Source organism: Tasmannia lanceolata, unplaced genomic scaffold (genome assembly GCF_043159265.1).
Source record: "Tasmannia lanceolata isolate RefF3 unplaced genomic scaffold, GAP_Taslan_0.1 ptg000025l, whole genome shotgun sequence".
Taxonomy (NCBI): domain Eukaryota; kingdom Viridiplantae; phylum Streptophyta; class Magnoliopsida; order Canellales; family Winteraceae; genus Tasmannia; species Tasmannia lanceolata.
Window position 1 is genome coordinate 9868847 of NW_027518702.1, and position 11014 is coordinate 9879860.

The following is an 11014-nucleotide window of genomic DNA, read 5'->3' on the forward strand; positions in this document are numbered from 1 at the left end:
CTCTAGTATCATTCCAAAGAAGGTTCCTTCTTCTTTCTTTTTTGAAGAGTAAAATATTTTATTAATGAAAAAACAGCCATCATACACCGGGGATGACACACATCCACAAAGCTACTATAGCATTATCAGCACAACCAGCACTAAAGTCTAGTCCTCCACTCTCCCTCACAAAGTGTCCCACCACCAGTTAAGGGGGACAGTAACCGACAGCACCACGAATGAGATTTTCAGGGTTGATCCTCTGTCTCAATTGGTTAAGGCTTTGGTTTTCAACTTTGAGGTTGGAGGTTCAATCCCAGCTCACCTATAAAAAAACATTTAAAAAAAGGGCCATTTGGGGGTTGAGACTACGCTCTGCCTCACAAAGGGTTCCAGACCAGTCACAATTCCCTCTCAGCCTGCGCTGCAAAGATGGCCCTATTTTACAGTTGAGGTCCCTAATTGTGCTGCAAAGGTAGGCCTATTTTATGGCAGGGGTCCCTGATTCCACTACCGCTGATTTATTTATTGCCCATGAAATGCAATGCCATTAGAAGAATCTGCGGGCCATTCATTGATTTATCAAACCATCTAAAAGTTCTCAACCCCCACAAGAGTGCTCTCATTCCAAAGGATTAGACATCAACAACAAGAGTAAGAAAAAGAATTTCCTTATTTCATAAACATTGTATGAAAATCCATGGCCTTTGGCCTTACATCAACAATAGGCACTATTTGGCGAACAAGTACCCGAGTGACTAGTCACTTTCTTCAAGCTAAGAGTTAATTTGCCGTCGTGTTGTTGCAGAACTTCAGAACTTCCCACATCTGATTACTATTCCAGAGAGTGTAGTTCTTGTGTCAGGTGTTAGGCATCAAACTTAAAATGCAGTACAGAGATTATTAGCCTTCATGTTAGAGAAGAACTCCGGTCGAATCGGGCTGGAAGGGCCGCAGAGCCTACTCCGCTTTGTTTCAGATATTCCCACACGCGAGATAGCAGCTGCCAATGCGTCAACCATAACACAGTCTTCCTGCTTTTCTAACTTCGGGCTCGAGGTTTCCAAAGATGGAAACAGGTTCACGCCGCCTGGGAGAGTGGTATTGCTTACTGTAATTCTCTTCAACTCCACTGCAGGTGTGATGGCAACTTGGCTAGAAAATTCTCCATGATCTCTAACTTTAGTCTTGACTGTTTGTGTCTTGAACAATTGTTCCGTGTGAAAGACAATCCATGGATGTCCTGCAAAGCATTTAACAGTCAAAAAATTTTGACTAGAGTTTTAAACAGATAAAGTAAGTGAAATGGGGAGAAGGTCAAAATACATACTTAATACTTGGTCTGCTGTTAGTCTCATTGAAACATCCCTCGTCAGCATTTGCCCTATGAGATCTCGAGCAGGTTTGGATATTGAATCCCAAAGCCCCGTATCGAAATCAAGCTTCACATTTTTAATTGCCTCGAACATTGCTTCTTGAGAGTCCCCTTGAAATGGGAGGACCCCAACCAACATTGCGTGAAGGAGCACACCGGCGCTCCAGATATCTACTTTTTCAGAATAATGCCCCACAATAACTTCCGGGGCAAGATAGGCTGGACTACCAGCCAAACCAGATACTCTTTGACCTGTAAACAGTACACACTCACATGAGAAAAAGATAATTCAATACAAGACAATCAGCATATATGAGAAGAATGAGAAATCCTTAATAAACATAGTAACATACTTTATATACAACTTCTGGCGGAAATTTTTAGATTGTTTCCATATGTGTTTGAAAAAAACAGGAATAATGTTTTGTCAAGAAGTACAGTGTCACCATTCAAAACAAAAAAGCAAGAAGTACATTGTCATCAAAATGCCCCCACATGTCTTAACTAATTGGTGCAAGCAAATTTTCTCTCCACAAGAAAAAATTTGGACCTTTGGTGAACAACAAGAAGGCTTTAGATAAAAGAGGAATCAAATAGGGTTGTTATTACAGAATATGTTACTATTATGATTCCGAAGTGAGCAAGTACAAGATGCTCATCCATTAGAGAAGAAATTCATACACTGACTAAGAAGAGATTGGAATTAAAAGATTAATCGTAAGCAAGGAAAAGGCTAGAGACTAATATTTAATTTCCAATCATGTGCCTCAGCTAGCCAAACATTCCAACTCAAAACCCATCCCCCACCCAATAAAGAGGAAAAAAAGAAGAGAATGTATTGCCAACCGTAAAATAATCTATAATAGCACAAGGTAAAAATTTCCAAAGTGTTTTCCCAGACCAAAAAAAGGAGGTCTTCTTCCAAGGTTCTTGAATCATCCCCTTTGAAATTTACCAGTTCTAAAACTACGCCATTTTTTTCATGAATTTTGAGAGCACTAGAAATTAATTGCACGCAGTTTGAAGGAAAATGTCAGTTCCATGATTACATCTACAATTACCTTCTATTATTAAGGAGCACAAGCTAAATTCACATTTAAAACCATGCCATTTTTCAAGAATTTTGAGAGCACTAGAAATTAATAGTGTGCGGCTTCAATGAAAATGTCATTTCCATGATTACATCTACAATTACCTTCTATTATTAAGGAGTACAAGCTAAAATCACATATGTTTTCTATAGAATGACAAGCAAGTAACTTGAGGAGTTTGTGAACACCTAGTTGGATAAGTAACTTGTAGAGTTCATGAACATCGTCTTGCTCCTAAAGTAACAATGTGTAAAGAATATGAAGCTCGCACATACATACATAAAACTACAGTAGTACTATGGCAAGAGCCAGTGTGTGAATGAAAGGTCTTATTAACCATTGAGTTCGATCACGATCTGTTTCTTTGAGCACATGATGCAGAAGTTGCAATAAAAGGTAATGTTTCAGTAATTCCCATGAAAGGGAGATAAAATATAGAGTCGAAAAATAATCTGTAACATTCAAAGCAGCATACATGTTCATTTAGATTTTGTGAATGCAGAACCATACAACATTTAATTTAAAATATGAAAAGAAAATAAAAATGTAAGAAACTATCTGAATTGGGAAAGAACAATTACCATCTGAAAACCGCTTGGATAATCCAAAGTCTGCAAGCTTCAACTTGCCCGACGTCGAAAGAAGGATGTTTTCCGGCTTTATGTCACGGTGAATGACCCCCATGTCGTGGCAATACTTGATGACTAAAATTAGTTCCTTGAGTAAATTAGCAGCCCGGTGCTCTGAATATCTCCTTGTCTTGATCATCTCATCAAGGAATCGCCCTCCAGAGCACAACTCCATGACTAGATGGAAAGATTCAGAATCCTCATACACAGCCTCTAGAGTCACCACACTGGGATGACCAGATAGGTGTTGCATTATCTCCACTTCCATATGAGGAGTCTCTTTCCCCATTTTTGTCAACGTCTTGCAAGCAAACTCAGCTCCATTGGACTTACTCCGACATAAGCGGACCGACCCAAATTTCCCCTCCCCTATTTTGTGGCCTAGAATGTATTCTTTCTCAAGCTTCTTCTTTCTGCCCATTTGAGTGGCAGATTCAATGCACCCTAACTTCCTCTTGAGACCTCTACCACGGAGATCATAAGGTGAATTTCCGCAAGGATGGGCACTTGGAATGCCAATGAGCCTACTCTTGGCAGAACCTTCTTCCTGCTTTTGATTCTGGCACTTCTTCATCAGCCGTGAACAATCCTCAAACAATAAGTTTGGCCCCATGATCGATGAAGAGAGATCAGATCGAACTGGACTGTCACTCCCTTTCCTTGACTGCCTAAACATTAATAAAAACAATGTAATCAGTATACTACAAATAACAACAATGACAACAATGCAATCAGCACATCAGAAAAAAAAAACTAATGGAAATCTTTAATGGGACTAGGAGGATTGTAGAGAAGGAATCGGGGAGAAAGAGAAGTTAAGGTTTACAGAAAAAGGGTGTTGAAAGGGTTGAAAGAGGATTGGAAACAGCCAATAAAAATTAATGGAAATATTGAAAAGGGATTAGATGAGGTTAAAAAATACAACTAATGGATATCTTGTTAAGAGACTTGACAACCGATTGTGCAAGTGCTAAAATGATTAGTAGACTCAAAATTACGTTTAAATGAGAGTCCAACAATCAGTTTAGCACTAATAATCGGTTGTCATAATCTTAAACGAACAGGCCCTAAGATGATGACAACTGATTGTGAGTGCCAAACCCATTATTGGAATCCAGGTTTGGCATTTGCAATTGGTCGTATAAAGTTAAAGGGAGTGTAGGCTGTACAATAAAAGATAAAAGTAATATTTGATAACAGCAGACTCTTAAAAAGTAGTCTGCTGGATTTCACATCACTTTGACTGTTAGAAACTAATGAAAATCTTTCATACATCACGAACTGTTAGAGACTAATGGAAATCTTTCATACATCACCTTGGTGTTGAAACTGTTAGAAACAAATGGAAATTTTTCATGGGATGGAAATCTTTCATACTCGGAACTGTTAGAAACTAATGGAAATCTTTCTAATGAAAATCTTGCATACATAACTGTTAGAAACTAATGGAAACCTTTCATGGGATGGAAATGTTTCATATCACCTTGGTGTTGGAACTGTTAGAAACTAATGGAAATCTGTCATGAGGTACGGTTGAAAACACACTGGAATCAAATCAAATATAGTACCTCGCTTTATACGTATTGCCCGACGTCGAGAGAAGGATGTTTTCCGGCTTTATGTCACGGTGAACGACCCCCATGTCGTGGCAATACTTGATGACTAAAATTTGTTCCTTGAGTAAATTAGCAGCCCGGTGCTCTGAATATCTCCTTGTCTTGATCATGTCATCAAGGAATCGCCCTCCAGAGCACAACTCCATGACTAGATGGAAAGATTCAGAATCCTCATACACGGCCTCTAGAGTCACCACATTGGGATGACCAGATAGGTGTTGCATTATCTCCACTTCCCTATGAGGAGTCTCTTCCCCCATTTTTGTCAACGTCTTGCAAGCAAACTCAGCTCCATTGGACATACTCCGACATAAGCGGACCGACCCAAATTTCCCCTCCCCTATTTTGTGGCCTAGAATGTATTCTTTCTCTAGCTTCTTCTTTCTGCCCATTTGAGTGGCAGATTCAATGCATCCTAACTTCCTCTTGAGACCTCTACCACGGAGATCATAAGGTGAATTTCCGCAAGGATGGGCAGTTGGAATGCCAATGAGCCTACTCTTGGCAGAACCTTCTGCCTGCTTTTGATTCTGGCAATCCTCAAACAATAAGTTTGGCCCCATGATCGATGAAGAGAGATCAGATCGAACTGGACTGTCACTCCCTTTCCTTGACTGCCTAAACATTAATAAAGACAATGTAATCAGCATATTAGAAATAACAACAATGACAACAATGCAATCAGCACATCAGAAAAAAAAAAAAAACTAATGGAAATCTTTAATGGGACTAGGAGGATTGTAGAGAAGGAATCGGGGAGAAAGAGAAGTTAAGGTTTACAGACAAAGGGTGTTGAAAGGGTTGAAAGAGGATTGGAAACAGCCAATAAAAATTAATGGAAATATTGAAAAGGGATTAGATGAGGTTAAAAATACAACAAATGGGTATCTTGTTAAGAGAGTTGACAACCGATTGTGCAAGTGCTAAAATGATTAGTAGACTTAAAATTACGTTTAAATGAGAGTCCAATAATCGGTTTAGGACTAATAATCGGTTGTCATAATCTTAAACGAACAGACCCTAAGATGATGACAACTGATTGTGAGTGCCAAACACATTATTGGAATCCAGGTTTGGCATTTCCAATTGGTCGTATAACGTTAAAGGGAGTGTAGGCTGTACAATAAAAGATAAAAGTAACATTTGATAACAGCAGACTCTTAAAAAGTGGTCTGCTGGACTTCACATCACTTTGACTGTTAGAAACTAATGAAAATCTTTCATACATCACGAACTGTTAGAGACTAATGGAAATCTTTCATACATCACCTTGGTGTTGAAACTGTTAGAAACAAATGGAAATTTTTCATGGGATGGAAATCTTTCATACTCGGAACTGTTAGAAACTAATGGAAATCTTTCTAATGAAAATCTTTCATACATAACTGTTAGAAACTAATGGAAATGTTTCATATCACCTTGGTGTTGGAACTGTTAGAAACTAATGGAAATCTGTCATGAGGTACGGTTGAAAACACACTGGAATCAAATCAAATATAGTACCTCGCTTTATACGTATTGCCCGACGTCGAAAGAAGGATGTTTTCTGGCTTTATGTCACGGTGAACGACCCCCATGTCGTGGCAATACTTGATGACTAAAATTTGTTCCTTGAGTAAATTAGCAGCCCGGTGCTCTGAATATCTCCTTGTCTTGATCATGTCATCAAGGAATCGCCCTCCAGAGCACAACTCCATGACTAGATGGAAAGATTCAGAATCCTCATACACGGCCTCTAGAGTCACCACACTGGGATGACCAGATAGGTGTTGCATTATCTCCACTTCCCTATGAGGAGTCTCTTCCCCCAGTTTTGTCAACGTCTTGCAAGCAAACTCAGCTCCATTGGACTTACTCCGACATAAGCGGACCGACCCAAATTTCCCCTCCCCTATTTTGTGGCCTAGAATGTATTCTTTCTCAAGCTTCTTCTTTCTGCCCATTCGAGTGGCAGATTCAATGCACGCTAACTTCCTCTTGAGACCTCTACCACGGAGATCATAAGGTAAATTTCCGCAAGGATGGGCAGTTGGAATGCCAATGAGCCTACTCTTGGCAGAACCTTCTGCCTGCTTTTGATTCTGGGACTTCTTCATCTGCTGTGAACAATCCTCAAACAATAAGTTTGGCCCCATTATCGATGAAGAGAGATCAAATCAAACTGGACAGTCACTCCCTTTCCTTGACTACCTAAACATTAATGAAAACAATGTAATCAGCATATTAGAAATAACAACAATGCAATCAGCACATCAGAAAAAAAAAAACTAATGGAAATCTGTAATGGGACTAGGAGGATTGTAGAGAAGGAATCGGGGAGAAAGAGAAGTTAAGGTTTACAGAAAAAGGGTGTTGAAAGGGTTGAAAGAGGATTGGAAACAGCCAATAAAAATTAATGGAAATATTGAAAAGGGATTAGATGAGGTTAAAAAATACAACTAATGGATATCTTGTTAAGAGAGTTGACAACCGATTGTCCAAGTGCTAAAATGATTAGTAGACTCAAAATTACGTTTAAATGAGACTCTAGTAATCGGTTTAGCACTAATAATCGGTTGTCATAATCTTAAACGAACAGGCCCTAAGATGATGACAACTGATTGTGAGTGCCAAACCCATTATTGGAATCCAGGTTTGGCATTTGGAATTGGTCGTAAAATGTTAAAGGGAGTGTAGGCTGTACAGTCAAAGATAAAAGTAATATTTGATAACAGCAGACTCTTAAAAAGTGGTCTACTGGACTTCACGTCACTTTGACTGTTAGAAACTAATGAAAACCTTTCATACATCACGAACTGTTAGAGACTAATGGAAATCTTTCGTACATCACGAACTGTTAGAGACTAATGGAAATCTTTCATACATCACCTTGGTGTTGAAACTGTTAGAAACTAATGGAAATCTTTCATACTGTTAGAAACTAATGGAAATCTTTCATACATCACCTTGGTGTTGAACCGTTAGAAACCATGGAAATCTTTCATAGGGTGGAAATCTTTCATGGTGGTATGGTTGAAAAGACACTGGAATCAAATATAGCTAGTACCTCGACCCCCAGAATATAAAATCTTCCTCAAAAAATTTATAGGAAAATAATTGAAAAGGCATTGGAAAAGGTAAAGGCCAAGTCTCCAAGAATTTTTTTTTCCATGATAAATCGTTGTGAGATGAAGCTAAAAATCAGGAGAAAAAAGAACGTAGGCAACTTTAAACTAGTGTCTTCAGTGACGAGATGTGGCAAAAAAAATCAGAAAAAGGTCGAACTAGAGTTTTTTTTTATTTTAATGAGATTAGTAGGCTCTTGTCTAGAAAAGGATTTAAAGTGAAAGAAAAGCTAATACAGAAAAAAGCGTGCGGGAAGAATTAAACCAAGAAAGAAGAAGAAGAAAATCTGGGAATGAGAGACATGGATCTTACCTTCAAGGAGAGAATTTGTTTGGTCAATGGAAAATGGAGAGTATGAAAACAGAACAGTGAGCAACTTTAACGACCCGTCCTGAAAATCTGCCTAGAATAGTGAATGAGTATGACTCTCTCCCTTTCCGTTTAAGAGAGAGCGAGTATGGTGCAACTCGGATCGATTTTTTAGAATTCGGGTTGAGCTTTTACGTTAAAATCGGATCGGGTTCGGGTTGATTCCTATTCATTTTTTAGCAAAAGTTCAACCGACCCTACCCAATCCAAGTTGCACTCTATATATATATATATATATACATATATATATATATATATATATATATATATATATATATAGAGAGAGAGAGAGAGAGAGAGAGAGAGAGAGATTTTCTCTACAAAAAAAGGTTTATGAACCCAAAACTTGTATTTTAATCTAGGGATTTTTTCCAATAAGTCATTGCTTTGCATTCGGGTGGGGTTCAACCCGAAAAGAAGTCGGGTGGGGTTGGGTATCTTTCGGGTCTGGTTCAAGTTCGGGTTTAATTTTCCTAACCCGGGTTGAGTTTAGGTTGGGCTCGGGCAACCCGACCGAGTGAAACCCAATATTTTCTTTATCATTTTTTTAGATTTTAGTTTGTACATTTATGCCTAAAGACTCAGGTCGTCCAGTTCAGGTTGGAAAAAAGGGTTCCTCTAGTTGGGTTGGGTTGAATCTCATCGGGTTGGAACTCAGACCGGGTCGTGTTCGGGTTGAGTAGAGAGTTCCTCAGGTTGGGTTCGGGTAGGCCTCAATCCGACCAGAGTTGCAACCGTGCTTAGCAAAATTATTGCTAGTCACTAAGAATTTAATATTTACCAATTAGTCCCTTATTTTGAAAATAATTGCGCACCATCCAATTACATTCCTCTATTAAAAATTTTAAAATGACAAAACAACCCTCAGCCGTCTCTCACGCAAATTATTTGGGGAAAAATACACTTTGACCCCCTGTGGTTTCTGACACATTCAACTTAACCCCTAATGTTTAAAAAGTTACAAGTAGACCTCCTGTGGTTTCAATTTGTATAAGGTAGGCTCCCTCAGTTGACGGTTCGTCCACAGATTGAAGGGTTAGGATGATCCAATGTAGCTGATTGTCTGGATGATCCAAAGCGTTCATTTGATGGGCCCTGACATAGATAGGGTGTGCCTAAAAAATCAGCTCCATCGGTTCATCCTAACCCTTCAATCTGTGGACGAACCGTCAACTGAGGGGGTCTACCTTACACAAATTGAAACCACAGGGGGTCTACTTGTAACCTTTTAAACATTAGGGGTTAAGTTGAATGTGTCAGAAACCACAGGGTGTCTAAGTGTATTTTTCCCAAATTTTTTTGTTTATGGCACTCCATATTTTATAAATCCCTGCTTCTAGGTGGGTTCTCCAAATTAAAAGCTAATTAGAAAACTAGAAGATAAGGATTAATTACCTTGTAAGATGAACAATAAATGGATCTGGCCAAACTGTTTAATAATCCAGACCGTTTATCTTCCGATTGAGACGATCTTCATAATTTGATGGTCTATAAGAAGAATGATAAACTGAAGGGCGCCCTTGCAATTGTTTATCAGCTTACGTATCTTGTTGCAAGCACTGACTTTTATGTGAAAAAATGGGCATCAAATTTGTTTTACACCCACTTCAGGTCCAAAAAATGGAGCCCAAGGAGAAAAAGAATATAAATTTTACAAAAGGTATTTAGTCCAAAGTGTTCTGTTAAGAAGAACAGGGTCCTCATTAACAAGGACCCAGATGATCCACCTTACACAGCACATCAGCACATGGGTTAGGTAATTTGGACCGTTGATCAAGTGGCCCCCACCAGCCAATACTGTCGTCAAACTGTGGGGTCACCATTGTCCAGCTACCCTCATTACCATAACCTAATTGCAAAATCCACCCTATTGGTAGTGCAACCAAGCTGCACTTGGCTACAATTTGTGTAAACTGCAGTCTACATGGGTTATGACTAGTTTAGGTGTGGATCTAGGGTACCATATGAGTTATTGCAGGCATTGTTTTAAATTTCGGTTGGGTCCAAAATCATATAGGTTTCGGTTTCGGTTTCAATTTCATGCCGAAATTAGGTCATTTTGACCGAAATTATAGTAACTTCGGTCGACCGAAAATTGCAAAAAAAAAAAAAAAAAATTGGTTTCAGTCCCTACCAAAACCGATATTTAAATCCATGATTGCATGCTACAAACAACTTGCACAATGCTAATAGTTTTCACTTTTCAGAACCAAATTGACCCATGTCATAAACAGGAGCTGATATATTCACCCCCTCTGGTACTAACCACACCACAGGGCTTCTCTCATTTTTGCCTAGCAGAGAATGGGAAGGGATGAAAAATTTGGAAGAATACCATTCGCCTAGCTTAAGCATTAATAAACAGGTGAATCAAGGCTCACAAAGAACCCTGCTTGAGACCCACTTTTAGAAAGAAACCATTGCCAATTCCCCCCTCAGCCTCTGTTGTAGATGGGCCTATTTTATGGCAGAGGTCCCTAATTTCCGCTGTGATATTTTCCAATTTCAAAGCAAACTAATTTATTTAATGCCCAAGAATCTGCGCACCATTCATTGATTTATCAAACCATCTAAAAGTTCTCAACCCCCACAAGAGGGCTTTCATTCCAAAGGATCAGACATTTAGCAACGACAGTAAGAAAAAGAATTTCCTTATTTCATAAACATGATTCTTTATTTCATAAACATGGCATGAATTTCTGCCTTTGGAGAACAAGTACCCGAGTGACTCACCACTTTCTTCAAGCTAAGAGTTAATTTGCAGTCGTGTTGTTGCAGAACTTCAGAACTTCCCTTGTCTGATTAATATTCCAGAGAGGGAGTTCTTGTGTCAGGTGTTAGACATCAAAC

General features: G+C 38.9%; 1 protein-coding gene across 1 annotated transcript; it reads right to left on the bottom strand.

The window, feature by feature from the left end:
* Positions 1–578: 578 nt before the first annotated feature.
* LOC143857874 (serine/threonine-protein kinase PEPKR2-like) lies at positions 579–8215 on the bottom strand. Its single transcript, XM_077368396.1, has 6 exons — positions 8108–8215; positions 6194–6880; positions 4643–5308; positions 3027–3742; positions 1310–1606; positions 579–1222 (listed from the first exon to the last, which is right to left on the bottom strand). The coding sequence occupies exons 2-6, from the start codon at positions 6823–6825 to the stop codon at positions 861–863; spliced, it is 2673 nt and encodes an 890-aa protein (XP_077224511.1). The 5' UTR covers positions 6826–6880; positions 8108–8215; the 3' UTR covers positions 579–860.
* Between the last annotated feature and the right edge of the window lie 2799 nt (positions 8216–11014).